This window comes from Oryctolagus cuniculus, chromosome 9 (genome assembly GCF_964237555.1).
Source record: "Oryctolagus cuniculus chromosome 9, mOryCun1.1, whole genome shotgun sequence".
NCBI lineage: Eukaryota > Metazoa > Chordata > Mammalia > Lagomorpha > Leporidae > Oryctolagus > Oryctolagus cuniculus.
This window is the reverse complement of record NC_091440.1, coordinates 112,239,632-112,255,548: the sequence shown is the minus strand read 5'-3', so window position 1 is coordinate 112,255,548 and position 15,917 is coordinate 112,239,632. Positions and strand designations below refer to the sequence as shown.

Genomic DNA, 15,917 nt, shown 5'->3' with positions numbered 1-15,917 from the left:
TGTGACACTGGGATCCCATGTGGGCAGTGGGTTGAGTCCTGAATGCTCTACTTCCAGCCACTCCCTGTTAATGTGCCTGGAAAAGCAGCTGAAAATGGCTGAAGGCCCTGGGTCCTGCACCCACATGGCACAACCAGTAGAAGCTCCTTTCTGCTGGCTTCTATCTGGCCCAGCCCCATCGCAACCATTTGGGGAGTGAACCCGCTGATGGAAGAACTTTCCCTGTGTCTCTCCCTCTCTCTCTAATTCTGCCTTTCAAATAAATAAAGAATAAATCTTTAAAAAATAATAATAATCCTGGGCTAGTTCATTATAATTTGTAACTTGATAAGATTCATTTTCTGTAGAAAGAACTCTTTAAAGATTTTAGCACAATAGAGAACTTCCTAAATTTTCTTCTAAAGGTAAAGTCTATACTACTCAATTCTATTTTCATCAACTTTTTACACAGGTAAACTAATCTCAAGTCTTTTAAAGGTCTTTAAAAGTCTATCTCCATCCTCTCCTAGTAACTGTAGTGCTAAAAACAAAGGTAACTAATGCTAAAAATAATTAGGTATGTAAATGTAATATTCATTAAAGCAAAATGTCTACTAAGCCATCCTGGATTAACTGGTTTCACATGAGTTTTAAATTTGAATTTTTCAAAATTCATACTGCCTTCTACCAAAGTAAGCTAGATACAATACATAAATGAATATATGCAATCAGGAAAACGGTCAGTCGTCAAAATTAAATACAGAATAATATATATCCATTGTATAATGTTCAGGAAGTTGATTTTGGTTGTATCTTAAAAAATAGTAAATGATTTAACAAAGTACATAATTATTTGCTAAAATATGTGACGTGAGGTTTAAACATTGGAGAATCTGAAAGTAGTAACAACACAATGAGCAGCATTATCAAACATGACTAAAGGGGAACTCTGGGAATTTATTCCTTTTCCAAAGCAATTGATGAACCAGCAAACATTGTGAAAATCAATTTTCACATAAAAGACTCATCAACTAGGGGAAGGCTAGGGAAGAATGAGCTGCTACCAGGCACTAAATACTGTAATTGCCTATTTATCATTCCCCACACCCATATCAGCAGTAGCTGTGAGAAGGGCAACTGGAACACCTGGTGCAGGGTGCAGGTACCAAAGGAACCAACATGGACTTTATTTTCAAATAACTTCGGTTGTGAGTGTTGGCTGACCTGACTGGCAACTCTTTCAAGGACCAGAACAAAGTCTGGCATTTGTTTCACCATATTCTGAATAATGTCGAAGACTGGAGAAACTTCTCAGATAGCTTTCGCCTAAAAACATTTAAAGGCACAGGTTGATATTAAACACAGCAGCATGGAGGAAAGGACAACAACTGAGAAAGCAACACAGAAAAGCCTGTGAAGGAAAAAGGTAAAAAAGGGCTCTGAAAAGCTCCTGTACTTCCCAGGAAATCTGGAAGGCTAGATCCATGCCCACAGTAAGAAATATGGCGGCTGGCGCTGTGGTGTAGTGGGTAAAGCTGCCGCCTGCAGTGCCAGCAGACCATATGAGCACCAGTTCACGTCCCGGCTGCTCCACTTCCAATCCAGCTCACTGCTATGGCCTGGGAAAGGAGTAGAAGATGGCCCACGTCCACTCCTGCCGTTGCGGCCATCTGGGGAGTGAACCAGCAGATGGAAGACCTCTCTCTCTCTCTCTCTCTCTGCCTCTGGCTCTCAGATAAATAAATAAATCTTTAAAAAAAAGAAAGAAAAAGAGAAAGAAAGGGAGGGAGGGAGGGAGGAAGGAAGGAAAGAGAAAGAGAGAAAGAAAAAGAAAGAAACCGGGCTTAGAGAAGAACTGAAAAGACTAAGCTTTCACCTCCGAAAGGCCTTCTGATTCAAAACATGCAGGCAATATGTGCAATTGTCAAAAAGTTCATGGAAAAGGTGTACTATGAAAACATCTATGCGTGAATTTCAACACTCCAGTACCATACTTTCCATGAACTTTTTGAAGGCAGGTTAGATAAAGTAAGCTGTAAGCACCCTAAAGAGTACACCAACCTAGCCAATCTGCAGACTGGGAGAATGTTTTTTTTTTCCTTTTACCTTTAAGACAAAACAAACAACCTAACTTCTAAGCTAATGAAACAGAGAACACAGCAGACACACACAACAAAGAATACATACTATCCAAAAAGTTAGAAAAGACAGTTGAGGGGTGAGGATGGGGGTAGAGTTTGAAAGTTAAAATTGAAAAGCCAGTAAACAAACAATAAGCCATAATAAGCAGCGAAAACAAAAGAGCTAAGAGGGTTGAATCTTAATGGAGAATGAGACTGGCAAGGGGAGAGGGAGGAGGAGGAGGGGTGGGAATATGCGTGGGAGGGCTGATATGGTGGGTAAAATAACTATATTCCTAAAGTTATACTTATGAAATTTGTATTCCTTAAAAATAAGTTAAAAATAATAAAAATTAAAATTAAAAAAAAGCTAGGAGGGGTGGAAAAAAATCTGATTGCTGGAATTGCCAAATTATAATATTCAAAAAGTTAGGAAAAACCAAACCCAAATGCCCATCAGCAAATGAATGCATAATGAAATGTGGCATATATACAAGGGTACTTCAAGACTGGGGAAAATACAATTAAAATATAAAGTTTATTTTGGTACAATAAATTTTGAAATCCATTCATTTTGGGGAGAGGCATCAAAAATTCCACAAAAAATGCATATTGTGAAAAAACTATGCATTTCAAAAAACTTTTGTACCAAAGCTAACTTTTTTAATTCCATTTTCCACGAACTTTAAAAAAAAATGCCCTCATATATATCTACATAATGGAATATTATCTAGCCATAAAAAAGAATCAAGTATTAACACAGGCTACAATGTGGATGACCCTGAAAAGTATTATGCTGAGTGAAAGAGGCCAGAGAAAATCTCACATGCAATCCAATGCAGTTTGTATGAAACATGCAAAATAGGTAAATCAACAGAGACAGAAAGCATTTTAGAGATTTCCAAGGGCTACGGCGGAGGGAGAAATGAGAAGTGACTCTTCAGTGAGCACAGGTTTCAAAATGACAAAAATGTTCTGGCACTAGAGATGATGGTTAACACAACTGTGGATATACAAGCAGCTGTAGAAGTATTCTTAAGCCTAACTATTTCATTATCTGAATTTTATTTCTATAGAAATAAAAATATTAGAATAAAGATGGAACTAAATCAAGCTTCAAAACATTTAACTAAATAGCATTGTGACAAGTCATTGTGAGAGAGTAACAGAAACAATATGAAGTTGAAAGCCTCATATACACATACTACAGACATTAATACTCTGTAAGACAATGAAAGAACTGGTGCGTATTAGGGAAAGTGGATCCAAAGCTAAGCGATCTAAATTTTAAAAAGTAGAAAATGGATACTAGTTTGGCACACAATGGCAGACTCTGGACTACATGCAGAATTTCAGAGAGATCAGCGCAATACTTAGGAAGGAGCAGCAAAAAACACAATAATACGAGAGTAGTCATGTAAAAGACTCTTACTATATTCAAGGAATCCCCTAACAATGGCCTAGAAAGAGAGGAATCAAGAGATGAATTTTTTAGGAAAAAAACATTGTCACTTGGTAACACACTACATATGTGAAATGACTACTAAGAGGTGCTTCAGATTTACAACTCGGCATCTTTAGACTACACTAATAGCACACATTTACTTTTAACAGAATGAATGTACCAATTACAAGTTCCATGTTCTTGGCTTAGGAATAAAATAGACTGCTATTGCATGTCTCCTTATGCTCATTTCACTAACCAGAAGCTCTGACATTGTATGTTTACAGCCATACTTAAAAAATGAAGATTAACAATTATTACTACATGTGGAGAATAAACTAATGTCTTAAAAAAAGATTCATGGGAGAAAGATTAAAAAAAATGAAGCCCACAAAATGTTATTTGGTACTTATTAGGTCATACCACAAGTCAGCCTATTTTTTAGTTATTTATTTTAAAAAATTGAAGATGCACTAAAATGATTTTTGAGTCTCTGCTATGGGTTGAACTGAAAGTTAACATATTTAAGTCAGAACCTCCAGTTCCTCAGAATGTGACCTTAATCAGAAACAAGGTCATGACAGAGATAATCAGTGAAGATGAGGTCCTATTTAGTAGGGTAAGCCCCTACTCAAGTGACTGGTATCCGTATGTAAGAGGAAATTTGGACACAGACAAATACAGGGACAACATTATGTGAGCACATACATGCCAAGGAACACCAAAGATGGTCAGCAAACCAGGAGAAGCTATAGAAGGGGCATGGAGCAGAATCTTCTTACAGCACCAACCCTCAGAAAGAGCCAGTCCTACCGACCTCCTGATCTAGCCACCATGTAATGTAATGTGAGACAATACATTTCCATTGTTTAAGCCACTTAGTCCGTGGTACTTTGTTTTCATAGCAGCTCTAACAAGCTAATACAGATTCCTTTTATTTGCTATATTTACAATTGAAATGTATTTCATAATCAATTTCAAGTATATATCCCAGAAAATAATTTATAAAAAGAATGAGACATGGGGTATCCAAATGCAAGTCAGTGTACAAACCTGTAGTTCAGTAAGAACTGTCTTATGCCTCTTGTTACATTCAATCTTTTCCACTCTTGTTTTCAATTCTGCCAAAGTCTTATCAAACACAGCACACTGTAGTGCACACAACTTTTCTTCTAGTAACCACTGTATAACCTAAAGAAATATAAAATCCTGTTATCCAAAAGAAGGCATTTCAGCCAACTGCAAATAGTATTCTTAAGTAAAATTCTGTACTTCCACATAGATAATATCTACCTCATGAGAGTAATTTATAACAAAAGCAAACTTTCCATGGGGTGAAATTTTGAAATTTTTCTAAAATTTATTATTTATGTATTTATTTATTTGAAAGAGTTACAGAGAGAAAAGGATAAATAAATCTCCCATCTGCTGGTTCATTCCCCAGATGGCCACGGCTGGGCCAGACCAAAGCCAGGAGCTTCATCTGGGTCTCCCATGTGGGTATAGGGCCCAAACACTTGGGCCACCTTCTGCTGCTTTCCCAAGCACATTAGAAGGGAGCTGGATCAGATGTGGAGCAACCAGGACTTGAACTGGTACCTGTATAGGATGCTAGCACGCAGACAGCAGCTTAACCTGCTGTACCACAGCGCTGGCCTCGAAATTTTGAAAATAATGTGAAGTCCTCACAATACCCCCTTTGCAAGCTTAACCCACTTAAAACCAGTTAAAAGAAAGGACCAGTTTTTAAATTTTATAATCTGTTACAGATCAGTATTTTAGATATATTACTACAATGTCAAATTCCTATAGAACATTTCTAAATGCCTATCAAATTTTCCAATGTGGTGCACAGGTAAGCTGCTACTTGCAAGGCTGGCATGATTTATCAGAGTGCTGGTTCAAATCCCTGCTGCTCCACATCTGATCCAGCTTCTTGCTAAGTACTTGGGATCCTGTTACTCATGTGGGAGACCAGGACAGAGTTCCTGGTTACTGGTTTTGGCCTGGCCCAGACCTGACTGTTCTGACCATTTGGGGAGTGAACCAGCAGACAGAAGATCTCTCTCTCTCTCTCTCTTCTCTCTCTCTCCCTCTCTCTGCCTTCCAAACAAAGAAATCTTTTTAAAATTTTCCATTTTATTCATTATGGTCCCACAACAAACAGGACCCTGGAATGTAAACCATACACTCTCAGTACACCTAAAGTTTTCAAAATTCTTTCAAGTATGTACCTTCAAAAATCTAGTAACTCCAGAAGAAAAACTGGCAAATATTATTACCATATGCCAAAGAAAAAGAAACTGGTAGGAAAAAAATGCCACTTTTTTACTGACTCACTATACCTTTTCCAAAAAAGTAAAAATACTTGTACTATCTCTTGGCAGAAAAGCCTTGGCCCAAAACTCTGCTTTTTATAATATAATCATTAAGTTTGAGAATACAAGATCTTGCAAAAACTTAACACCCAAGTTTCATATTCCTCTCTACAAAAGGCATGTTATGTTTGTTAACACACTTTCAAAAATTGCCTATATAAAATACTGAGTATTTCCATTTTCTCTATCTTTAGTTTAATAGGTTTGAGGCTTTCAAAGTTTGTACTTTACATATTCCTTTTCCCTAGTCCTTTTAAGGCCCTGCCCTTCAATTTTAATATCAATACCAAAGTATACATACAACATTTTGAATATATGAAATTACAACCATGAAATCAGTTTATCATAAAGATTAAAATGTTAATAGATAATACTGTTTCCTTTTTACTATAAGAAAAAGTCTAATACATGAACAAAAAAGAAAAGCTAAAAAATTACATTCACTTGTTAATAAAGCAAATAAAGAATTCATCATATCTCCCTCCCATTTTGATAATCACTACCATTTCTTTTAAAAAATTATGTAACCAAGAGAATCAGAAGAAATTTAAAAATTAAATTATCACAGAAAATAATAGACTTTATAAGCTCAATTACTTTTCTTCAAGTTTTCTTTCCATAAGAAAACAGGTATGTCAATAAAATACAGAATACTGTAATGTCAACAACCTAGAAAAATAAAGACATTGGCGCTTTTTATTCAATATGGTCTTTAACTCATAATCTACAATACCTTTTGAAGCTTCTGGTTAATGTCTCCTTTGGTTGTAATCTTTACTTGAAATTCTGCCTCATATTCTTCTTCCACATATCGGCGGCGTTTGGACTGTACATTGTCCATGTCCTCTGATTTAGAACGTTTTCTTCTGGAAAATTCATCTGAGAACAAAAATCATGATGTTCAGCTGGGCATTTTTATTATAGGCCTTTAAATACCTGTTCTCCATCTTTGGTACAATACTACTTCTATCACAATAGCATTCTCAAGCAATTTTATGAATTGTTTTTGAGATCAGAAAAGTAGGTATATAGTTTAGCTTTAAACTTGAAATGACTTTTTAATATGCTAAATAAGATTTTTCTAATAGCTAAGCAAAGTATACTGAGAGCACAGAACATTTTTTTCCTTAAAATTTTCCTATTAAAATGGAGAATTGCCTAGCAATTGTGTCATGCACAAGGTAGCTGAAATTATCTCACATTCATTCTTTTGCTACATTTCATAATGTACATGTAACGTCTGACAAAATATTAATTTTCATGTCAGATTCTAACTTTGCATATTAAGCTATTTAATTTTTAATCCTCAATATGGAAAAATTCTTAATTAGCAGACTCAGGAAAATAGCATAATATTTATAATATAGCCCAATAAATTTCAAATATATAAACATAATAAAAGTATAATCATTACAAAAGTACATCTGATAAAGCTTAGACTCAAAGATCTTCACTGAGAAAACTGCTTTCGAAATACATCATTCATGAGGTCAAATTATCTGATTATTGTAAGTATCTAAAACACTGAAAAATGGTCTATGTGATCAAACCTTTCCGTGTCCTTCTCATTCTATACTTTCATCAATGTGCCTATTTTTTAAACACAGTTCTTTTCTACCACTTCTCTCATAATCATAACATACATAAATGCAGAGCAGCGTAACAACAAGACTTACAGAATCCAGGGTTCCTGACTCCTAAGTCCAATGCTCTTTCTGTAAACTCAACATACTTTGGTCTGACCATTTCCCCTTCCCATGAAACTTAAGAGCCTTACATAGACTACTACACATATTTCCATTCACATATTACCAGCACAGATAAAATCCTGTAGTTCCATTCTCTAAATTTAAATCTAAGACAATTTCTTGGGTCAAAAACTCGGTGCAGCAGTTTATGTTGCTGTTTGGAATGCTGCATCCCATTTTGCAGTGCCCGGTTAAAGAGCTTGCTACTCTGCTTCTGATTCAGCCTCCTGCTTATGTGTACCCTAAGCGGCAACAACGATGGCTCAAGTACTTGGGTCCCTACCAACTATATGGAAGACCTGGATTGAGGTTTGGTTTCTTGATTTTGGCCTGGCCCAGCTTTAGCTGTTGTGGGGATATAGGGAGTGAGCCAGTGGATGGAAGAATCCCTATCTTTCTGCCTTTTAAGTAAAATGAAAATAAATTCAAAAAAATGTTTTTAATAAAGTCTGTTTCTTTAAAAAAAAATCTCATAAAAACCAAGTACCCTAGTAAAGCTTAAGCCAAATCTTTCCTGTAAAACAATGAAAACATATTCATAAATAACACAGAATTATATAATTAATACTCCCCAAATGATTTAATTATAGATTATTTAAATTGCAAAATTTTAGAATGATCGGAAAGGTAGAAAAGTATACTTGATGGCCTTAAAGAAAAAAAAAAAAGAACATGTTATTATTTTCCAAACTAGTTCAAGTTTGTTGGTACATGCATACTTTTCTCAGGTCTTTCATCTTCTTCATTTATCACTTGTTCTTCTTCCTCTTCAGGTTTACTGTCCTTTTCATTACTTTCTACTTCTGCTGCAACAATAATGCAAAAGAAAATCTTACTTCCATTAGAATTTGTATCAACTCAGTAATTTACATTATTGGTAATTATCAAGTTACCAGACTAAGCTTTCATGAAATCAGAGTTCCAAAATGTGTCATTTTAGGAATAAAATGGGAGAATAAACTGGTAGAAATAAATGACCAAGTCTACTTTCAACGTTTCTGCAATTCATAATAAACTCAACATGGAAAAAAAAATTCACAGTATCAGTTAGAAAACAAAGGATCTTAGTAATTTTCTATCACAAATAAGATTAATGAAATGTAAAAACAACTACTGTAAGGATATAGATTCCTTTACATTTAATTATTAAAACTAAAATTGTGGCTGTGATAATTACAAAAAATTACCAACTACTGGCAAATTCAAAATGTTTTGACCAAAGAGGTTGAACCATTAAATAATTTTAATGGTTATAGGATAGTTCATAAATGAGAATGCAAAAGCTATCCTAAACATAATGAAAGTTTCACTTAAAAATCATACCCAGTTTGATAACAATGCTAACAACTGAGATGGGTAGCTAACATACGTTATCTCATGGCTGCAGTATAATCCTATCCTGTAAGTAGTACTTTTTGCCATCATATAGACAAGGGAAGAAAGGCTAAGTAAATTTCACATACACATATAAAAATAAAGAGTGCTATCAAAAAATATTGCCAAAAATGTCCATGTATTTATATTAAAACAAGTAAAATCCAAGTATCAGAAATGTCCTTTGGTCAATCTACAGAAGTACTCAGAAAGCTGATGGAAAAAATGGAATTTATTTTGGTACTGGGGAAAAAAAAAACAACCTGAAATCCAGGCATAGTTCTTTCCCTAATACACATTTTCCATATAATATAAAAACATTGTTTTTGCATAAAATAAACTCATACTTTTAATTCTGTTTCTGCATGAAATTTCTAAAAACATACCACATGTCTCTTCAATTAACTTAATCATTAAATGGGTCATAACATGGCTATAATAAGTCACTAAAATATTTGAACTTCTACTTGTTTTCCCCTTATATCACTACAACTGGCTCCCGGTGACGCCAATAAAGCATGCTATATTTCATCACATTCTGTAACTCTTATTAAATAAGCAATCACAAGGCATGAAGCACTACATAATCATTTTAATATGACATTTCTTCTCCAAACATCACAGTTTTTACACACTAGCTCTAAAGGCAGAAGTCAAGTTTAAAGGTAAAAATAGGCAGAGACCATCAGGACCATTGATGAATCTACCAAGTTCTACAAATATTTTATTCACTCTAAGATAAAACAATAAAGCCAACATTTTACATAAATAGTACTAATATTGTCTTTGAACTTTCAATCTGTTAATGATTTCATCTCTCAATCCTAAATTTTAATAGAATGAATGAATGCTTTTGCTTTCTTGTAGACAGATCAGAAACTCCCAACATATTTCTTTCTCTAAATATTTTTCTGAATCTCCCCCAGTTTTAATACTCAGGGTTGGTAACTCATGTGTCTCCTAGTCCCAGAGTTTAGAGCCACAAAGTAATTCCATTGCTTGAGACAAAGCACAAAATTTGCCAAGCCTCCAATTCTGCTAACTGTAGCCAGAGAACCCAGAGGAAAGCAGAATAAGTTGGCCAGGTTTGTTGTGTCTCTTTTAAGCATATTATTCCCCTGTCTTCTTACAGGTATGTAAGGATTTGCTTCATTTTACTCAAAAGCTGTCTCCCCTTGCCTAATTCCCTAGAAGATATGACTGGATTCCTAATACTTAAAACACTCATTCGGATTTCAGAATTGACTCATAGAATTAAACTTTATGCTAGACTTTTATGTAATAGAAAAAACTTGGGATAAGAAAAATAGAGAATCTGAGAATAGACATGCTTAAACCTAGAATAATAATCAAAGGCCACTGTACACAGACAATTTTATATATACATGTAATTTCAGGTAGTTCATAAAACTTCTGAAACTCATCTAAATACATTACTTGGGAATATCTTTTTAGCATCTGTCCTTATTCAGATAAATTTCTGCTATAATTCTTCATCACAAGTTGATAAATTCTCATAGTTCGGTGTACAGTATTCCTTGGTATCAAATCTTATAATTGTGGTAACCTTAAAAACTTTTGAGAAATATCATAGAAAAATTAGTTGTTTAATATCTATCTGACAATTATTAGCTTTAGTAAGATTTCATTGAGTAAAGACAGAAACCTGGTTTGTAAAGGATTAAAAGAATTTATACTGGGGCACTTAGTTTCCCATTTTCAGAACCATACCTCAGATAATTTTATTCTAAGGAAAACACAGACAACAATCATTGTCAGAGGATGGCAAACTTCTTTATCTAAATGGGAAAAAATATTTTTAATTTGCAGGCCACACAGACTCCAGCATAAGTATTTAATTCTCTCCTTGTGGCAGGAATCAGCAATAAATAGGTAATAAGTAAATAAATGGCCTGGGTATGTTCCAACAAAATTTTATTCTCAAAACCAGATGAGGCCCACATGCCATATCTCACAATCCCCTATGTTACATTACTGGCCTCATGAGAATATTTAAAACAAAACAAGAAGTTTCTACAAATTAGAGATAGTGGGAACTTTGCCATCAGAAAAATGGGAAAGGAAATGAACAGGTAATTCACAAAGAAATATAAAAAGTCAATAAACATACAATTCTCAAAGTCATAAAGATGTACCAGAAAATTTTTCCAGAAAATATCTGGTTAATAATGTAACTCTTCCAGAAGTTTTTCAGTTTTATTTAAGCAATACAAGTTGCAAACAATATCTCCTACTAAAATTTTAATACTCCCATTTAAAGCAAAACTGTGGCACGGGTTGGGGGGGTTACATTTAGTAATTTTCTCCCATTCTTTCCCTCCCATTCTTTCTGAAACCCAAATGTGACTTTCCACTCCAACCACTGATCAAAATTGCCCCTGTCAAAGTCCCCAGTGATCTCCAGATTATAAAATATTTTCTTCCCCCTACTTGAACACATAGCAGCATTTGACATCTGTTAAAATGAATGTTTCTGTTGCTCATTACTCATCCCACCACCCCTCAACCTTTAAACATTGGAATGCCAAAATCTCAGTTCTTGAATCTTCTTTTTTAGCCATTTATACTCATTGTGAGGTGATCTCATCTTCTCACTTGACTTCAACTAATGTCTATATGCTAGTCACTCCTAAATTTTCCTATATAGTCTGTGACATTCACAGATGTATGCAAATTGTGAGAAAAGAGTTATTTGAGGCTGGCGCCGCGGCTCAATAGGCTAATCCTCCACCTGCGGCGCCTAGAACATCGGGTCCTAGTCCCAGTCGGGGCGCCGGATTCTGTCCCAGTTGCCCCTCTTCCAGGACAGCTCTCTGCTGTGGCCCGGGAGTGCAGTGAAAGATGGCCCAAGTGCTTGGGACCCGCACCTGCATGGGAGACCAGGAGAAGCACCTGGCTCTTGGCTTCGGATCAGCGCAGTGCGCTGGCCGCAGCGTGCCTGCCGCAGCGTGCCTGCCGCAGCGGCCATTGGAGGGTGAACCAACGGCAAAAGGAAGACCTTTCTCTCTGTCTCTCTAGCTCTCTCTCACTGTCCACTCTGCCTGTCAAAAAAAAGAGTTACTTGAAACTAATCTCCTATACTCCTGTGTCCAAACCCTGCCTTTAGTCTTCCTCAATTCTGAAAAGAAAGATTTGCAAAACCAGACTGTAGGGCTAAGAGACTCCAGAAAGGAAAATACATAAGAAATAGATAAATATAAATGCATTGAAATGATAAACACATCAACATAATAGTGAAGGCAAATTATCAGCAAATTTTAGTTGACTAAGTTTTTTTTTTTAACTTTTATTTAATGAATATAAATTTCCAAAGTACAGCTTATGGATTACAATGGCTTCTCCCCCATTAACGTCCCGCCCACCCACAACTCTCCCCTTTCCCACTCCCTCTCCCCTTCCATTCACATCAAGATTCATTTTCGATTCTCTTTATATACAGAAGATCAGTTTAGCATACATTAAGTAAAGATTTCTGGTTGACTAAGTTGTGTCAATTCAATCATGCTGTCCTAGAGCAAAAATAGGAATAAACTCCAAATTCTTTTCCTATAAAATTATCCTCATTAGCATCATTTTATGTTCATCTTACCTTACAGACACAAAGGCAAGGGGGAAGGAAACAGATTTTTAAAAACTCAAAATCTATAGGAAACTATGTCAAGAATTTAATGGAAAACCCAGCCAACTCTAAAACAGATATTTCTCATAAAACTTATTGAGAAACAGTATTCTTGTTTTGCAAGGGAAGGAATTCTATCCTTTCTATTTCTCTATAAGAAGTAGAACAAGGATGGCTGGTGCCGTGGCTCAATAGGCTAATCCTCCGCCTGTGGCGACGGCACACTGGGTTCTAGTTCCGGTCGGGGCACCGGATACTGTCCTGGTTGTCCCTCTTTCAGTATGGCTCTCTGCTGTGGCCCGGGAGTGCAGTGGAGGATGGCCCAACTGCTTGGGCCCTGCACCCGCATGGGAGACCAGGAGAAGGCACCTGGCTCCTGGCTTTGGATCAGCACAGTGCACCGGCCGCAATGCACCAGCCATAGCAGCCATTTGGGGGGGTGAACCAACAGCAAAGGAAGACCTTTCTCTCTGTCTCTCTCTCTCTCTGTCTGTCTAACTCTGCCTGTCAAAAAAAATTTTTAAAAAAAAGAAAGAAATAGAACAAGGGGCAGGCATTTGCACTGAGGCTAAGAGGCTGCTTGGGAGACCCACACCCAATATCAGAATGCCTGGGTTTCAGTCCCACTTCCTCGTCCAGTTCCAGCTTCCTACTAAAGCACACCCTGGGAGATGGCATGATGGTTCAAGTATTTGTGTCTTTGCCACCCACATGGGAGACCCAGATTTAGTTCCTGGCTCCTGGCTTCTGCCTGGCCCAGCCTCAACTGTTACAGGCTTCTGGAGAGTGAACCAAGGAATGGGAGATCTTTAAAATAAAATGGAAGGGGGACATTTTTTAAAAGAAAAAGAGAGTGAAATGGAGCAAAAAAAGAAGGGAAATAGAGAACAAAGCAGTCCAAAAAGCTAGGGAGAGTCACAAGAGAGAGAGACTATTAAAAGGCCATCAAGTATGAGAACAGGTAAGACAAAGGAAAGAAAAGAGGTATCTGGGGCAGGCACTTTGGCATAGCGGATAAAGCCATTGCCTGCAGTGCTGCAGTAGAAGATGACTCAAGTGCTTGGGCCCCTTTACCTGCAAGGGAGAACAGGAAGAAGCTCCAGGCTCCTGACTTCAGATCAGTTCAGATCCAGCCATTGCAGCTACCTGGGGAGTGAACCAGTGGATGGAAGACACCTCTCTCTCTCTCTGTGCCTCTGCCTCTCTGTAACTCTGCCTTTCAAATAAATAAATAAATCTTAAAAAAAAAAGTCCTTGTATTGAACAGCAAGACCATCAATGTCATTTCATTGAGGGTGACTGGAGAAGCAGAAATCAAAATCCAATTAAAGCTGAAGAGTTAAAAAAATGAAATGGTATTAGCTTTGTTAACGTGAGAGAAACGTATCTAGAGGAATGTGTAGGTATGGAAAGCACATGGAAAGTGTGACTAATATATGCATCTCTCCTGCTGTTATTTTAACTTTCCCATAGAGAGAGAAATATTTACTTTGCTAGCCTTCTTAAACAGACAATCAATTACTACATGGTAGTATGCAACAATATGATACTATCTCAAGACCTATTAAGGTATATCAGCAATACTTTTTTAATTCATTATTTTTCTAAAATTGAAATAGTTGGTTATTTTTGATATTTTTTATTGTTTTTTGTTGCTGCTCATACACAGCATAACTGCTACATTTAGAATAAATTTGTTAAACAAATGTCTGACAGAACAGGTTTATGATGTTTTCCCATTAGTATACGATATAAATGTTAGTAGCTATAAGGAGAGCCAGGGCAAACATCAGGACTTCAGTTTATAATTCTGTGATGTGCTGATGTGAAAACTTAGTCAAGAAAAAGAAACTGCTAAAGCTAAAACTTCAGGAGGTACACAGCAACACAAGCAACAAGTAACAGATTCTGTTGCCATATAACAATAACAGAGTATACCTTAAGAACCAATGAAGGAACCATATTTAAACTCACAATATATAAAAACTCTTTCAGAGAAAGGGCAAAAGACACAAAATAAAAGTTTAGTTATCAGCTAAGAAGTGAACTCTATCACTAACCTTGCTATGCTAATAGCATACTATCAGGTTAAATGAAGGCAAGTTACCAAAAGTAAACCTAACTTTGAGTTTTCCAAGAATGCAACATGACTGGCTTACTATTCATCTGCCTACACTTAACAGTGTTTCGTTGTAACCTCCAATATCAAGATTTTGATAAAGGTAAAAATGTATAAACTCATTAAATCATAAGCTATAATTTGTTATGACTTTCTTTTCTTATACAGATTATAAAGTTTTCTAAAACCTGTCCCAATGCCACATTCTGTAAATATTAATTGAATGAGTGAGAGTTTACCCTAAATAGTTACCTGTTATGTTTTCAAAATGTAAATTTCATAACATTCTCTTCTATTTTTTCAGTGGCTCTCCAGTGCATCATAATGCTTTCACATTGTAAACAAGATCTTCCACACGTTATACTTCTCTTATACTATTATTTATTCTCTCTACAAATATGTACAGGGTGCCTACTGTGTACCAGGCACTGTTTTGGCTTCATGACAGTGGTTCAGGGTAGGGATGATACCAATTATAAATTAGATTCCGGATCTATTCTGAATATACTATCAACAAGATTCCCTAATGGTTTAGATATGGGATATGAGACACAAATATAAAGAAGGTTCTAAGTATTCTGGTCCAAGCAAGTAGGATGGAGCTGTCACTACAAGGAGTCATTAAAACCCTATGTAAACCAAAAATGAAAGGCAAGGCTTTTCCTAAATACATCTTGTACTATCACATAAAACTGCCCTCCTCTATGCTCTCAGAATACCAATTGAATATTATCACTGTATTCATAGCCTTATATTTAATGCCCTATGATGTAAATCTTATCTGCATTCTGAAGGTACTAAATGTTTATCTTCAAATCCCTGGTACCAAGCAGGGCTTGGCCAATCTCTTTCTAAAGGTTCAGTAAATGCTCTTAGAAATAAAAAGTCATCTCTTAATAAGAAAAAACCTCCAACTCCAAAAGTTGGTCTGACATACTGGGGGCAAATTCCCTCTGTATTTCCTAGAGGTGCCTCCAATTTTTTTTTTTTTTTTAGTACTTAACTAGAAAGCCCATGCTGTTTCATACTAGGAAGGTCACTCCTCTCACATCTCCCAGTGTAGCAGAATGTAATTCAAAAAGTCTGCTGAAAGTAGAATTAAGGGATAAGTTTAT

General features: G+C 36.0%; 1 protein-coding gene across 24 annotated transcripts in view; it reads right to left on the bottom strand.

Annotated features, from left to right (window-relative positions):
• The window catches only part of ATF7IP (activating transcription factor 7 interacting protein), a 136,479-nt gene that overhangs the window by 67,530 nt on the left and 53,032 nt on the right, over nucleotides 1-15,917 (bottom strand). For 13 of the 24 annotated variants that reach the window (XM_008259601.4, XM_070049416.1, XM_051850277.2 and 10 more), the window contains 3 exons: nucleotides 8,389-8,475; nucleotides 6,655-6,800; nucleotides 4,597-4,734 (listed from right to left, as the gene is read on the bottom strand). In XM_008259601.4, coding sequence (XP_008257823.2) covers nucleotides 4,597-4,734; nucleotides 6,655-6,800; nucleotides 8,389-8,475 — 371 coding nt within the window. The remainder of the gene's footprint in view (nucleotides 1-4,596; nucleotides 4,735-6,654; nucleotides 6,801-8,388; nucleotides 8,476-15,917) is intronic. The other 11 variants (XM_051850274.2, XM_070049418.1, XM_070049411.1 and 8 more) reach the window with 1 other exon arrangement.